The 15,592-nt window shown below is 45.7% G+C and overlaps 2 protein-coding genes across 2 annotated transcripts in view; one reads left to right on the top strand and one right to left on the bottom strand.

Annotated features, from left to right (window-relative positions):
- LOC109887099 (C-type lectin domain containing 16A) overlaps positions 1–9,937 on the bottom strand; it is a 95,776-nt gene extending 85,839 nt beyond the window's left edge. Inside the window, 4 exon segments of the mRNA XM_031814020.1 lie at positions 5,675–5,823; positions 5,947–6,080; positions 7,550–7,678; positions 9,688–9,937. Of these exon segments, the coding sequence (XP_031669880.1) occupies positions 5,675–5,823; positions 5,947–6,080; positions 7,550–7,678; positions 9,688–9,761 (486 nt within the window). The 5' untranslated portion in view covers positions 9,762–9,937.
- Positions 9,938–10,337: 400 nt separating this feature from the next.
- On the top strand, positions 10,338–14,555 carry LOC116359963 (dexamethasone-induced protein homolog). The gene is made up of 2 exons (XM_031814181.1): positions 10,338–11,293; positions 13,125–14,555. The coding sequence occupies exon 1, from the start codon at positions 10,842–10,844 to the stop codon at positions 11,109–11,111; it is 270 nt and encodes an 89-aa protein (XP_031670041.1). The 5' UTR covers positions 10,338–10,841; the 3' UTR covers positions 11,112–11,293; positions 13,125–14,555.
- Positions 14,556–15,592: the final 1,037 nt, after the last annotated feature.

Below are 15,592 nucleotides of genomic sequence, written 5' to 3'. Positions count from 1 at the left end.
ACTACATTATGGCCCCTTACTCCCTATATAGGGCACTACATTATGGCCCCTTACTCCCTATATAGGGCACTACATTGTGGCCCCTTACTCCCTATATAGGGCACTACATTATGGCCCCTTACTCCCTATATAGGGCACTACATTATGGCCCCTTACTCCCTATATAGGGCACTACATTATGGCCCCTTACTCCCTATATAGGGCACTACATTATGGCCCCTTACTCCCTATATAGGGCACTACATTATGGCCTCTTACTCCCTTTATAGAGCACTACATTATGGCCCCTTACTCCCTATATAGGGCACTACATTATGGCCCCTTACTCCCTATATAGGGCACTACATTATGACCCCTCGTTCCCTATACAGGGCACTACATTATGGCCCCTTACTCCCTATATAGGGCACTACAATATGGCCCATCACGCCCTATATAGGGCACCACATAATGGCCCATCACGCCCTGTATAGGGCACTACATTATGGCCCATCACGCCCTATATAGGGCGCTACATTATGGCCCCTTGCTCCCTATATAGGGCGATACATTATGGCCCCTCATTCCCTATACCCGGGCACTACATTATGGCCCATCACGCCCTATATAGGGCACTACATTATGGCCCCTCGTTCCCTATACAGGGCACTACATTATGGCCCCTTACTCCCTATATAGGGCACTACACTATGGCCCATCACGCCCTATATAGGGCGCCACATTATGGCCCATCGCGCCCTATATAGGGCGCTACGTTATGGCCCATCACGCCCTATATAGGGCGATACATTATGGCCCCTTACTCCGTATATAGGGCACAACATTATGGCCCCTTACTCCGTATATAGTGCACTACATTATGGCCCCTTACTCCCTATATAGGGCGATACATTATGGCCCCTTACTCCCTATATAGGGCGATACATTATGGCCCCTTACTCCCTATATAGGGCGATACATTATGGCCCCTTACTCCCTATATAGGGCACTACATTATGGCCCCTTACTCCCTATATAGGGCACTACATTATGGCCCCTTACTCCCTATATAGGGCACTACATTATGGCCCCTTACTCCCTATATAGGGCACTACATTATGGCCCCTTACTCCCTATATAGAGCACTACATTATGGCCCCTTACTCCCTATATAGGGCACTACATTATGGCCCCTTACTCCCTATATAGGGCACTACATTATGGCCTCTTACTCCCTTTATAGAGCACTACATTATGGCCCCTTACTCCCTATATAGGGCACTACATTATGGCCCCTTACTCCCTATATAGGGCACTACATTATGACCCCTCGTTCCCTATACAGGGCACTACATTATGGCCCCTTACTCCCTATATAGGGCACTACAATATGGCCCATCACGCCCTATATAGGGCGCCACATTATGGCCCATCACGCCCCGTATAGGGCACTACATTATGGCCCATCACGCCCTATATAGGGCGCTACATTATGGCCCCTTGCTCCCTATATAGGGCGATACATTATGGCCCCTTACTCCCTATATAGGGCACTACATTATGGCCCCTTACTCCCTATATAGGGCACTACATTATGGCCCCTTGCTCCCTATATAGAGCACCACATTATGGCCCCTTACTCCCTATATAGGGCACTACATTATGGCCCCTTACTCCCTATATAGGGCACTACATTATGGCCCCTCGTTCCCTATACAGGGCACTACATTATGGCCCCTTACCCCCTATATAGGGCACTACATTATGGCCCATCACGCCCTATATAGGGCACTGCATTATGGCCCATCACGCCCTATATAGGGCACTACATTATGGTCCATCACGCCCTATATAGGGCGCTACATTATGGCCCATCACGCCCTATATGGGGCGATACATTATGGCCCCTTACTCCCTATATAGGGCACTACATTATGGCCCCTTACTCCCTATATAGGGCACTACATTATGGCCCCTTACTCCCTATATAGGGCACTACATTATGGCCCCTTACTCCCTATATAGGGCACTACATTATGGCCCCTTACTCCCTATATAGGGCACTACATTATGGCCCCTTACTCCCTATATAGGGCACTACATTATGGCCCCTTACTCCCTATATAGAGCACTACATTATGGCCCCTTACTCCCTATATAGGGCACCACATTATGGCCCCTTACTCCCTATATAGGGCACTACATTATGGCCCCTCGTTCCCATACAGGGCACTACATTATGGCCCCTTACTCCCTATATAGGGCACTACATTATGGCCCACCACGCCCTATATAGGGCACTACATTATGGCCCACCGCGCCCTATATAGGGCACTACATTATGGCCCATCACGCCCTATATAGGGCGATACATTATGGCCCCTTACTCCCTATATAGGGCACTACATTATGGCCCCTTACTCCCTATATAGGGCACTACATTATGGCCCCTCGTTCCCTATACAGGGCACTACATTATGGCCCCTCGTTCCCTATACAGGGCACTACATTATGGCCCCTTACTCCCTATATAGGGCACTACCTTATGGCCCACCACGCCCTATATAGGGCACTACATTATGGCCATCACGCCCTATATAAGGCACTACATTATGGCCCATCACGCCCTATATAGGGCGATACATTATGGCCCCTTACCCCCTATATAGGGCACTACACTATGGCCCCTTACTCCCTATATAGGGCGATACATTATGGCCCCTTACTCCCTATATAGGGCACTACATTATGGCCCCTTGCTCCCTATATAGGGCCCTACATTATGGCCCCTTACTCCCTATATAGGGCACTACATTATGGCCCCTCATTCCCTATATAGGGCCCTACATTATGGCCCCTCGTTCCCTATATAGGGCCCTACATTATGGCCCCTCATTCCCTATATAGGGCCCTACATTGTGGCCCCTCATGCCCTATATAGGCACTACATTATGGCCCCTCATGCCCTATATAGGCACTACATTATGGCCCCTCGTTCCCTATACCGGACACTACATTATGGCCCATCACGCCCTATATAGGGCACTACATTATGGCCCACCACGCCCTATATAGGGCACAACATTATGGCCCATCACGCCCTATATAGGGCGATACATTATGGCCCCTTACTCCCTATATAGGGCACTACATTATGGCCCCTTACTCCCTATATAGGGCGATACATTATGGCCCCTTGCTCCCTATATAGGGCGATACATTATAGCCCCTTACTCCCTATATAGGGCGATACATTATGGCCCCTTACTCCCTATATAGGGCACTACATTATGGCCCCTTACTCCCTATATAGGGCACTACATTGTGGCCCCTTACTCCCTATATAGGGCACTACATTATGGCCCCTTACTCCCTATATAGGGCACTACATTATGGCCCCTTACTCCCTATATAGGGCACTACATTATGGCCCCTTACTCCCTATATAGGGCACTACATTATGGACCCTTACTCCCTATATAGGGCACTACATTATGGCCCCTTACTCCCTATATAGAGCACTACATTATGGCCCCTTACTCCCTATATAGGGCACCACATTATGGCCCCTTACTCCCTATATAGGGCACTACATTATGGCCCCTCGTTCCCATACAGGGCACTACATTATGGCCCCTTACTCCCTATATAGGGCACTACATTATGGCCCATCACGCCCTATATAGGGCACTACATTATGGCCCACCGCGCCCTATATAGGGCACTACATTATGGCCCATCACGCCCTATATAGGGCGATACATTATGGCCCCTTACTCCCTATATAGGGCACTACATTATGGCCCCTTACTCCCTATATAGGGCACTACATTATGGCCCCTCGTTCCCTATACAGGGCACTACATTATGGCCCCTCGTTCCCTATACAGGGCACTACATTATGGCCCCTTACTCCCTATATAGGGCACTACCTTATGGCCCACCACGCCCTATATAGGGCACTACATTATGGCCATCACGCCCTATATAAGGCACTACATTATGGCCCATCACGCCCTATATATGGCGATACATTATGGCCCCTTACTCCCTATATAGGGCACTACACTATGGCCCCTTACTCCCTATATAGGGCGATACATTATGGCCCCTTACTCCCTATATAGGGCCCTACATTATGGCCCCTTGCTCCCTATATAGGGCCCTACATTATGGCCCCTTACTCCCTATATAGGGCCCTACATTATGGCCCCTCATTCCCTATATAGGGCCCTACATTATGGCCCCTCATTCCCTATATAGGGCCCTACATTATGGCCCCTCATTCCCTATATAGGGCCCTACATTGTGGCCCCTCATGCCCTATATAGGCACTACATTATGGCCCCTCATGCCCTATATAGGCACTACATTATGGCCCCTCGTTCCCTATACCGGACACTACATTATGGCCCATCACGCCCTATATAGGGCACTACATTATGGCCCACCACGCCCTATATAGGGCACAACATTATGGCCCATCACGCCCTATATAGGGCGATACATTATGGCCCCTTACTCCCTATATAGGGCACTACATTATGGCCCCTTACTCCCTATATAGGGCGATACATTATGGCCCCTTGCTCCCTATATAGGGCGATACATTATAGCCCCTTACTCCCTATATAGGGCGATACATTATGGCCCCTTACTCCCTATATAGGGCACTACATTATGGCCCCTTACTCCCTATATAGGGCACTACATTATGGCCCCTTGCTCCCTATATAGGGCACTACATTATGGCCCCTTACTCCCTATATAGGGCACTACATCAACTCGTGGTAGTTGTCCAGTCCCCCCCCCCCCTCAACTCGTGGTAGTTGTCCACCCCCCCCCCCCCCCTCACCTCGTGGTAGTTGTCCAGTCCCCCCCCCCCTCACCTCGTGGTAGTTGTCCAGTCCCCCCCCCCCTCAACTCGTGGTAGTTGTCCAGTCCCCCCCCCCCCCTCACCTCGTGGTAGTTGTCCAGTCCCCCCCCCCCCTCACCTCACCTCGTTGTAGTTGTCCAGTCCCCCCCCCCCTCACCTCGTTGTAGTTGTCCAGTCCCCCCCCCCCCTCACCTCGTTGTAGTTGTCCACTCCCCCCCCCTCACCTCGTTGTAGTTGTCCAGACCCCCCCCCCCCTCACCTCGTGGTAGTTGTCCAGTCCCCCCCCCCCCCTCACCTCGTGGTAGTTGTCCAGTCCCCCCCCCCCCTCACCTCGTGGTAGTTGTCCAGTCCCCCCCCCCCCCTCACGGTAGTTGTCCAGTCCCCCCCCCCCTCACCCCGTGGTAGTTGTCCAGTCACTCCCCCCCTCACCTCGTGGTAGTTGTCCAGTCCCCCCCCCCCCTCACCTCGTGGTAGTTGTCCAGTCCCCCCCCCCCCTCGCCTCGTTGTAGTTGTCCAGTCCCCCTCCCCCCTCACCTCGTTGTAGTTGTCCAGTCCCCCCCCCCCCCCTCACCTCGTTGTAGTTGTCCAGTCCCCCCCCCCCCCCCTCACCTCGTTGTAGTTGTCCAGTCCCCCCCCCTCACCTCGTTATAGTTGTCCAGTCCCCCCGTCCCCCCCCTCACCTCGTTATAGTTGTCCAGTCCCCCCGTCCCCCCCCCTCGTTATAGTTGTCCAGTCCCCCCGTCCCCCCCCCTCACCTCGTTATAGTTGTCCAGTCCCCCCCCCTCACCTCGTTATAGTTGTCCAGTCCCCCCCCCTCACCTCGTTATAGAAGAAGTGTACAGTGTGGTTGTTCAGTTTGAGTGACAGGGTCTTCAGGAAGGAGATATAATAGGCCATGATCTCCTCGTCTGAAAAGTCAAACTTGTGAACGATGATGGAGTTGACGTGGTTGTTGGACAGCAGGTAATCTAGAGGAGGAGAGATGAGGAGAAAAGTTATACAACTGAAATATCTGATTCAGGCTGATTAAAACTAACTGGGGCATCTAAACCACAGGTGGCCAGTGTGTGTGTGTGTGTGTGTGTACTCACAGAGCGACGTCTCGTGGCTGATATTTTCAAACAGGATGTTGAGCGTCTGGAGTAGCTGGACACAGACGTAGCGGCCGGACTTCTGGCGAAGGATATTCAGGAAGAACGCAAACATATTCTTCTCCAGGAAGAAGCTGAGAACAGAGAAGAGTACAGAGTAGAATAAAGTAGAGTAGAATTAAGCAGAGTACGGTACAATAGAGAGGAATAGAGTAGCATATAGAGTAGAATAAAGTAGAGTAGATTAAAGTAGAGTATGGTACAATAGAGGAATAGAGTAGAATAAAGTAGAGTAGAATTAAGTAGAGTATGGTACAATAGAGGAATAGAGTAGAATAAAGTAGAGTAGAATTAAGTAGAGTATGGTACAATAGAGGAATAGAGTAGAATAAAGGAGAGTAGAATTAAGTAGAGTGTCGTACAATAGAGAGGAATAGAGTAGAATATAGAGTAGAATAAAGTAGAGTAGAATATGGTACAATAGAGAGGAATAGAGTAGAATATAGAGTAGAATAAAGTAGAGTGGAATATGGTACAATAGAGAGGAATAGAGTAGAATATAGAGTAGGATAAAGTGGAGTAGAATTAAGTAGAGTATAGTACAAGAGAGGAATAGAATAGAATATAGAGTAGGATAAAGTGAAGTAGAATTAAGTAGAGTATAGTACAAGAGAGGAATAGAATAGAATATAGAGTAGAATAAAGTAGAGTATAGTACAATAGATAGGAATAAAGTAGAAGAAAGTGGAGTACAGTGCATTGGATAGGAATAGAGTAGAATAAAGTAGAGTACAGTACAATAGATAGGAATAGAGTAGAAGAAAGTGGAGTACAGTACAATAGATAGCAATAGAGTAGAATAAAGTAGAATAAAGTAGAGTAGAATTAAGTAGAGTATGGTACAATAGAGGAATAGAGTAGAATAAAGTAGAGTAGAATTAAGTATAGTACAATAGAGAGGAATAGAATAGAATATAGAGTAGAATAAAGTAGAGTATAGTACAATAGATAGGAATAGAGTATAATAAAATAGAGTATAGTACAATAGATAGGAATAGAGTAGAATAAAGTAGAGTACAGTACAATAGATATGAATAGAGTAGAATAAAGTAGAGTATAGTACAATAGATAGGAATAGAGTAGAATAAAGTAGAGTATAGTACAATAGATAGGAATAGAGTAGAAGAAAGTGGAGTACAGTGCATTGGATAGGAATAGAGTAGAATAAAGTAGAGTACAGTACAATAGATAGGAATAGAGTAGAATAAAGTAGAGTATAGTACAATAGATAGGAATAGAGTAGAAGAAAGTGGAGTACAGTACAATAGATAGGAATAGAGTAGAATAAAATAGAGTATGGTACAATAGATAGGAATAGAGTAGAGTACAGTACAATAGATAGGAATAGAGTAGAGTACAGTACAATAGATAGGAATAGAGTAGAATAAAGTAGAGTACAGTACAATAGATAGGAATAGAGTAGAGTATAGAGTAGAGTATAGTACAATAGATAGGAATAGAGTAGAGTACAGTACAATAGATAGGAATAGAGGAGTAGAACAGAAAAGAGTAGAATAAAATAGAGTCGTGGTTAAAGTCTTACTCGAAGACGGAGCTGTCGTTCTGGTCTCCCCAGATGAGTATCTCAGTGATGGAGCGAATGGTCTCCACCAGCAAGTTCCTGTTGCTGTCTGTTACCGTCGTGTTCTTAGTCAGGACATGGTACATATACCTAGAGGGAGGAGAGAAGGAGGGAGGGAGGGAGAAGAGGAGGGAGAAGAGGAAAGGAAGGGATGAGAGGATATGGACAATGGTAGAAAACAGGTTGTTTTTCAGTAAAACGTGTGGTGGCTATACCGCACTGTCAATTTGAACTGGCACACCCACTCTGGACCACAGAATATGACTAGCCTACCGTCACATAGACGGGATGGTATGGACTCATAAACTAACCCTAGTATATCTAGCTGTTATAATGACACCCATCATGTAGCTAGCTAACGTTAGTAGATCTAGCTGTCATCAAAAGTAATGACACCAATCATGTAGCTTAGCTAGCTAACGTTAGTATATCTAGATGTTATAATGACACCCATCATGTAGCTAGCTTGCTAGCTAAGGTTAGTATATCTAGCTGTTATCAAGTAATGACACCATAATGTAGCTAGCTAGCGTTAGTATATCTATCTGTCATCAAGTAATGACACCCATCATGTAGCTAGCTAGCTAACGTTAGTACATCTAGCTGTCATCAAGTAATGACACCCATCATGTAGTTAGCTAGCTAACGTTAGTATATCTAGCTGTCATCAAGTAATGACACCCATCATGTAGCTAGCTAGCTAACGTTAGTATATCTAGCTGTCATCAAGTAATGACACCCATCATGTAGCTAGCTAAGGTTAGTATATCTAGCTGTTATCAAGTAATGACACCATCATGTAGTTAGCTAGCGTTAGTATATCTATCTGTCATCAAGTAATGACACCCATCATGTAGCTAGCTAACGTTAGTACATCTAGCTGTTATCAAGTAATGACACCATCATGTAGTTAGCTAGCTAGCTAACGTTAGTATATCTAGTTGTTATCAAGTAATGACACCATCATGTAGCTTAGCTAGCTAACGTTAGTATATCTAGATGTTATAATGACACCCATCATGTAGCTAGCTAGCTAACGTTAGTATATCTAGTTGTTATCAAGTAATGACACCATCATGTAGCTTGCTAGCTAACGTTAGTACATCTAGCTGTTATCAAGTAATGACACCCATCATGTAGCTAGCTAGCTAACGTTAGTATATCTAGCTGTCATCAAGTAATGACACCCATCATGTAGTTAGCTAGCTAACGTTAGTATATCTAGCTGTCATCAAGTAATGAGACCCATCATGTAGTTAGTATATCTAGCTGTTATCAAGTAATGACACCCATCATGTAGTTAGTATATCTAGCTGTCATCAAGTAATGACACCCATAATGTAGCTAGCTAGCTAACGTTAGTATATCTAGCTGTCATCAAGTAATGACACCCATCATGTAGTTAGCTAGCTAGCTAACGTTAGTATATCTAGCTGTTATCAAGTAATGACACCCATCATGTAGTTAGTATATCTAGCTGTCATCAAGTAATGACACCCATCATGTAGTTAGCTAGCTAGCTAACGTTAGTATATCTAGCTGTTAACAAGTAATGACACCAATCATGTAGCTAGCTAACGTTACTATATCTAGCTGTTATAATGATACCCGTCATGTAGCTAGCTAGCTAGCTAACGTTACTATATCTAGCTGTTACAATGATACCCGTCATGTAGCTAGCTAGCTAGCTAGCTAACGTTAGTATATCTAGCTGTTATAATGACACCCATCATGTAGCTAGCTAGCTAACGTTTCGTAGCAGTCATATACATCTGACATTGTTCACATAGTTGTGGCAAGGAAACAGTAACGTTAGATAACTAACGCATTTGGTTTAACAGTACAAGCTAAGTGGATTAGCTAGGTATGCTAACCATGTTAACGTTAGTTTAGTACACTATCGGGGTTAGCTGGCTAATTCGACCAAACAGTTGCGTTTTGTAACAGAAACAAAACAGAATCATTTAAATTGGACAAATTCAGGTAGGTTCCTCCCCGTTCCGTTAATGTTGCTACCGTTTAAGTAACGTTTTGTAACAGAACGAGCGTAATGAATACACCCCCGCAGGGTAACCTTAGCAATTATGCTAGTTACTTACTTGAGATGGTCCAGGGAATGAATATTTTTTGTTTTCCCCTGTCCTCCTCCCCAACTCCGTGACCGACCGAACATAGTTGCACTTTTAAAAAAAGATGTTGATGCTAGCTTAGTTTTTTTTTGCCTGTTATATCAATCCCATCACGTCCATATATCCCGTACAAGGTGTCCAATATATATATATATATATATAGCTAACAAAATATCTAGCTAACCAAATAGCTCTGGCTAAGTAAGCGAGAAGGGGACATATCCGAACGTATCTTGAGAGGAATAACGCGTTACGTAACTGGTTTAGTGCCGGGGATTTTGGGACATGAAGTTTCTTTGTTGTGTTCCGGTAACACAATTTCATTAAAATGACAGTTACAAAAAACTACAAATCCCAAAAGAGTTTTGGGGGAAAAAAATCTAGCCGGTTTTTTTTCTCCAACATTTCGGGGACGTTGATTGGTCTTCATCCTACAACGATGAACACAGCAGCCAATCAAATACCAATGCGAGGAGCCATCGACGAAAACGCAACGAACGTCAAAACCGATTGAAAAGGCGGGATCAATGTGATCGATGTCTCAGTTGACCATTCACAGGACGGTATTCTTATGATGAACCAATCAAATGCTTAAGCTATATAGACGTATCTGTACTGTTTTGACCGTAAGGTCGGACTGTTTTGATGCAGTTAGCGGAAATGTTGACATGAAAATGTAACGGGAGGTCTGGATTATCGAATTTATTTCCATCGATAGAACATATTCCTGTATAATAATAGAACGCTATAGTCGTTGGCCGGTAATAGCTAATCAGGGGAGGCATGTTGCAAATAACGCAACAGTTTTTTTTCCTTCGACCTTCTCAGAGAATATCAAGAATGCATCGAGTTAAAACTGTGTTTACGTGAACTAGCGGTGTCGAGCTGAACGTTTGTTGTTGTTATAGGTTATTTCGTGAACCTCCTAACTAATGTCAAATCGCTTGATAGCTGTGCTATTGCAAAAGCTGGCATTTCAGGACAAATCATTGCTGTCTTCCCTGAAATGGACACTCCAAATACACTACCCAATATTACTGCTGGTCTCAGAGCAATGACACTGTCCTTATCCTGCTCCTTGTCAACATAACTAGCTGAGCTAAACATTCCCGGTTTAGTTTTCTATGACACTCAAAACTTATGCTCGACTAGATTCGTTGGAATCGCTCCTCCACGAACTTCCCTGTATGTTTTATCTGGGCCTGTTTTTTGTGAACGTTTTGATCCTCTACTATGCCTTTCTAATGGAATACATCGTCCTGAATGTGGGGATAGTGTTTCTACCGGAAGATATGGACCAGGCGCTGGTGGACCTCGGGGTACTATCTGACCCGGCCTCTGTCCCTTACGACACGGACACAGAACTCGATGTTTTCGAGAGGTACCTGGAGTGAGCTGAGGCCCAAGGCTAGAGAGGCAGAGAGAAGCGCCGCTGCACCGGCATGCTCCGCCGGGGTGAACTGGACTCCTACCGGCCTGTGATGATGATGATGATGTTGGGAGAGACTGATACTGGGAACTCCAGGAGGAGGATATTTGTCTTGGCTTGGAGCAACATTGGCTGCAGGGTGAAAAAGTAAGGAGGGATAGAATGATAATGGTGATAGGATGACAGTTTGCTGCTGCAGTGATGCCAGGTGTGGGTGATGCCAGAATGGGGGTGATGCCAGTGGTAGGGGTGATGCCAGAATGGGGGTGATGCCAGGGGGGTGGGTGATGCCAGAATGGGGGTGATGCCAGAATGGGGGTGATGCCAGAATGGGGGTGATACCAGGGCTGGGGGTGATGCCAGTGGTGGGGGTGATGCCAGAATGGGGGTGATGCCAGAATGGGGGTGATGCCAGAGGGGTGGGTGATGCTAGAATGGGGGTGATACCAGGGGTGGGTGATGCCAGAGGGGTGGGTGATGCCAGAATGGGGGTGATGCCAGGGGTGTGGGTGATGCCAGAGGTGTGGGTGATGCCAGAATGGGTGTGATGCCAGGATTTGGTTTGAATTGGGTTGGGCCCTCATCTCAACCCTGTAACATCCCTGACTACCCTCTATGTTGTAGAGAGGATCAACCCTGTAACATCCCTGACTACCCTCTATGTTGTAGAGAGGATCAACCCTGTAACATCCCTGACTACCCTCTATGTTGTAGAGAGGATCAACCCTGTACCATCCCTGACTACCCTCTATGTTGTAGAGAGGATCAACCCTGTAACATCCCTGACTACCCTCTATGTTGTAGAGAGGATCAACCCTGTAACATCCCTGACTACCCTCTATGTTGTAGAGAGGATCAACCCTGTAACATCCCTGACTACCCTCTATGTTGTAGAGAGGATCAACCCTGTAACATCCCTGACTACCCTCTATGTTGTAGAGAGGATCAACCCTGTAACATCCCTGACTACCCTCTATGTTGTAGAGAGGATCAACCCTGTAACATCCCTGACTACCCTCTATGTTGTAGAGAGGATCAACCCTGTAACATCCCTGACTACCCTCTATGTTGTAGGACCTACAGTCCTATAGTAAATTTTTTATTTATTTATTTTACCTTTATTTAACCAGGTAGGCAAGTTGAGAACAAGTTCTCATTTACAATTGCGACCTGGCCAAGATAAAGCAAAGCAGTTCGACAGATAAAACGACACAGAGTTACACATGGAGTAAAAACAAACATACAGTCAATAATGCAGTATAAACAAGTCTATATACAATGTGAGCAAATGAGGTGAGATAAGGGAGGTAAAGGCAAAAAAGGCCATGATGGCAAAGTAAATACAATATAGCAAGTAAAATACTGGAATGGTAGTTTTGCAATGGAAGAATGTGCAAAGTAGAAATAAAAAAATAATGGGGTGCAAAGGAGCAAAATAAATTAATTAATTAAAATTAAATACAGTTGGGAAAGAGGTAGTTGTTTGGGCTAAATTATAGGTGGGCTATGTACAGGTGCAGTAATCTGTGAGCTGCTCTGACAGTTGGTGCTTAAAGCTAGTGAGGGAGATAAGTGTTTCCAGTTTCAGAGATTTTTGTAGTTCGTTCCAGTCATTGGCAGCAGAGAACTGGAAGGAGAGGCGGCCAAAGAAAGAAATACAGGCTATTCCTGCCCATCTTTAACCTACAGTCCTATAGTAAATACAGGCTATTCCTGCCCATCTTTAACCTACAGTCCTATAGTAAATAGAGGCTATTCCTGCCCATCTTTAACCTACAGTCCTATAGTAAATACAGGCTATTCCTGCCCATCTTTAACCTACAGTCCTATAGTAAATACAGGCTATTCCTGCCCATCTTTAACCTACAGTCCTATAGTAAATACAGGCTATTCCTGCCCATCTTTAACCTACAGTCCTATAGTAAATACAGGCTATTCCTGCCCATCTCTAACATGTGGCCCCTTGTCTTCTCCACAGGTTGTCAAGGCTCAAGACCAGATATCTGGAGAGAGTCAGAACCAACAGACAGACAGGACAATTCACAGCAGAGTTACCTGTCAAAACTGTCTTAACTGGCCAATCAACAAGCAGAACTGTCTAACTGTGGCCAATCAACAAGCAGAACTGTCAAACTGTGTCCAATCAACAAGCAGAACTGTCTAACTGGCCAATCAACTACCAGAACTGTCGAACTGTGTCCAGTTAACATGAAGAACTGTCTAACTGGCCAATCAACAAGCAGACCTGTCTAACTGTGGCCAATCAACAAGCAGACCTGTCTAACTGTGGCCAATCAACAAGCAGGACTGATTAACTGTGGCCAATCAACAAGCAGACCTGTCTAACTGTGGCCAATCAACAAGCAGACCTGTCTAACTGTGGCCAATCAACAAGCAGACCTGTCTAACTGTGGCCAATCAACAAGCAGGACTGACTAACTGTGGCCAATCAACAAGCCGGACTGTCTAACAATCAACAAGCAGACCTGTCTAACTGGCCAATCAACAAGCCGGACTGTCTAACAATCAACAAGCAGACCTGTCTAACTGGCCAATCAACAAGCCGGACTGTCTAACTGGCCAATCAACAAGCAGGACTGTCTAACTGGCCAATCAACAAGCAGGACTGTCTAACTGGCCAATCAACAAGCAGAACTGTCTAACTGGCCAATCAACAAGCAGACCTGTCTAACTGTGGCCAATCAACAAGCAGACCTGTCTAACTGTGGCCAATCAACCAGCAGGTCTGTCTAACTGGCCAATCAACTAGCAGGACTGTGACTGGCCAATCAACAAGCAGGACTGTCTAACTGGCCAATCAACAAGCAGAACTGTCTAACTGGCCAATCAACAAGCAGACCTGTCTAACTGTGGCCAATCAACAAGCAGGACTGTCTAACTGTGGCCAATCAACAAGCAGGACTGTCTAACTGTGGCCAATCAACAAGCAGACCTGTCTAACTGTGGCCAATCAACAAGCAGGACTGATTAACTGTGGCCAATCAATAAGCAGACCTGTCTAACTGTGGCCAATCAACAAGCAGACCTGTCTAACTGTGGCCAATCAACAAGCAGACCTGTCTAACTGTGGCCAATCAACAAGCAGACCTGTCTAACTGTGGCCAATCAACAAGCAGGACTGATTAACTGTGGCCAATCAACAAGCAGACCTGTCTAACTGTGGCCAATCAACAAGCAGACCTGTCTAACTGTGGCCAATCAACAAGCAGACCTGTCTAACTGTGGCCAATCAACAAGCAGGACTGACTAACTGTGGCCAATCAACAAGCCGGACTGTCTAACAATCAACAAGCAGACCTGTCTAACTGGCCAATCAACAAGCCGGACTGTCTAACAATCAACAAGCAGACCTGTCTAACTGGCCAATCAACAAGCCGGACTGTCTAACTGGCCAATCAACAAGCAGGACTGTCTAACTGGCCAATCAACAAGCAGGACTGTCTAACTGGCCAATCAACAAGCAGACCTGTCTAACTGTGGCCAATCAACAAGCAGGACTGTCTAACTGGCCAATCAACAAGCAGAACTGTCTAACTGGCCAATCAACAAGCAGACCTGTCTAACTGTGGCCAATCAACAAGCAGGACTGTCTAACTGTGGCCAATCAACAAGCAGGACTGTCTAACTGTGGCCAATCAACAAGCAGACCTGTCTAACTGTGGCCAATCAACAAGCAGGACTGATTAACTGTGGCCAATCAACAAGCAGACCTGTCTAACTGTGGCCAATCAACAAGCAGACCTGTCTAACTGTGGCCAATCAACAAGCAGGACTGACTAACTGTGGCCAATCAACAAGCAGACATGTCTAACTGTGGCCAATCAACAAGCAGACCTGTCTAACTGGCCAATCAACAAGCAGACCTGTCTAACTGGCCAATCAACAAGCAGGACTGTCTAACAATTAACAAGCAGACCTGTCTAACTGGCCAATCAACAAGCAGACCTGTCTAACTGGCCAATCAACTAGCAGGACTGTGACTGGCCAATCAACTAGCAGGACTGTGACTGGCCAATCAACAAGCAGGACTGTCTAACTGGCCAATCAACAAGCAGGACTGTCTAACTGGCCAATCAACAAGCAGAACTGTCTAACTGGCCAATCAACAAGCAGACCTGTCTAACTGGCCAATCAACAAGCAGACCTGTCTAACTGTGGCCAATCAACAAGCAGGTCTGTCTAACTGTGGCCAATCAACCAGCAGGTCTGTCTAACTGGCCAATCAACTAGCAGGACTGTGACTGGCCAATCAACAAGCAGGACTGTCTAACTGGCCAATCAACAAGCAGGACTGTCTAACTGGCCAATCAACAAGCAGGACTGTCTAACTGGCCAATCAACAAGCAGAACTGTCTAACTGGCCAATCAACAAGCAGAACTGTCTAACTGGCCAATCAACAAGCAGACCTGTCTAACTGGCCAATC

Source organism: Oncorhynchus kisutch, unplaced genomic scaffold (genome assembly GCF_002021735.2).
Source record: "Oncorhynchus kisutch isolate 150728-3 unplaced genomic scaffold, Okis_V2 Okis06b-Okis10b_hom, whole genome shotgun sequence".
Taxonomy (NCBI): Eukaryota; Metazoa; Chordata; class Actinopteri; order Salmoniformes; family Salmonidae; genus Oncorhynchus; species Oncorhynchus kisutch.
The sequence above is the reverse complement of the archived record's forward strand: the minus strand, read 5'-3'. Positions and strand labels throughout refer to the sequence as shown.

Bases quoted from the DNA above. Each gene is read 5' to 3' on its own strand.
- LOC116359963 (XM_031814181.1), top strand. From the start codon at position 10,842: ATGACACTCAAAACTTATGCTCGACTAGATTCGTTGGAATCGCTCCTC.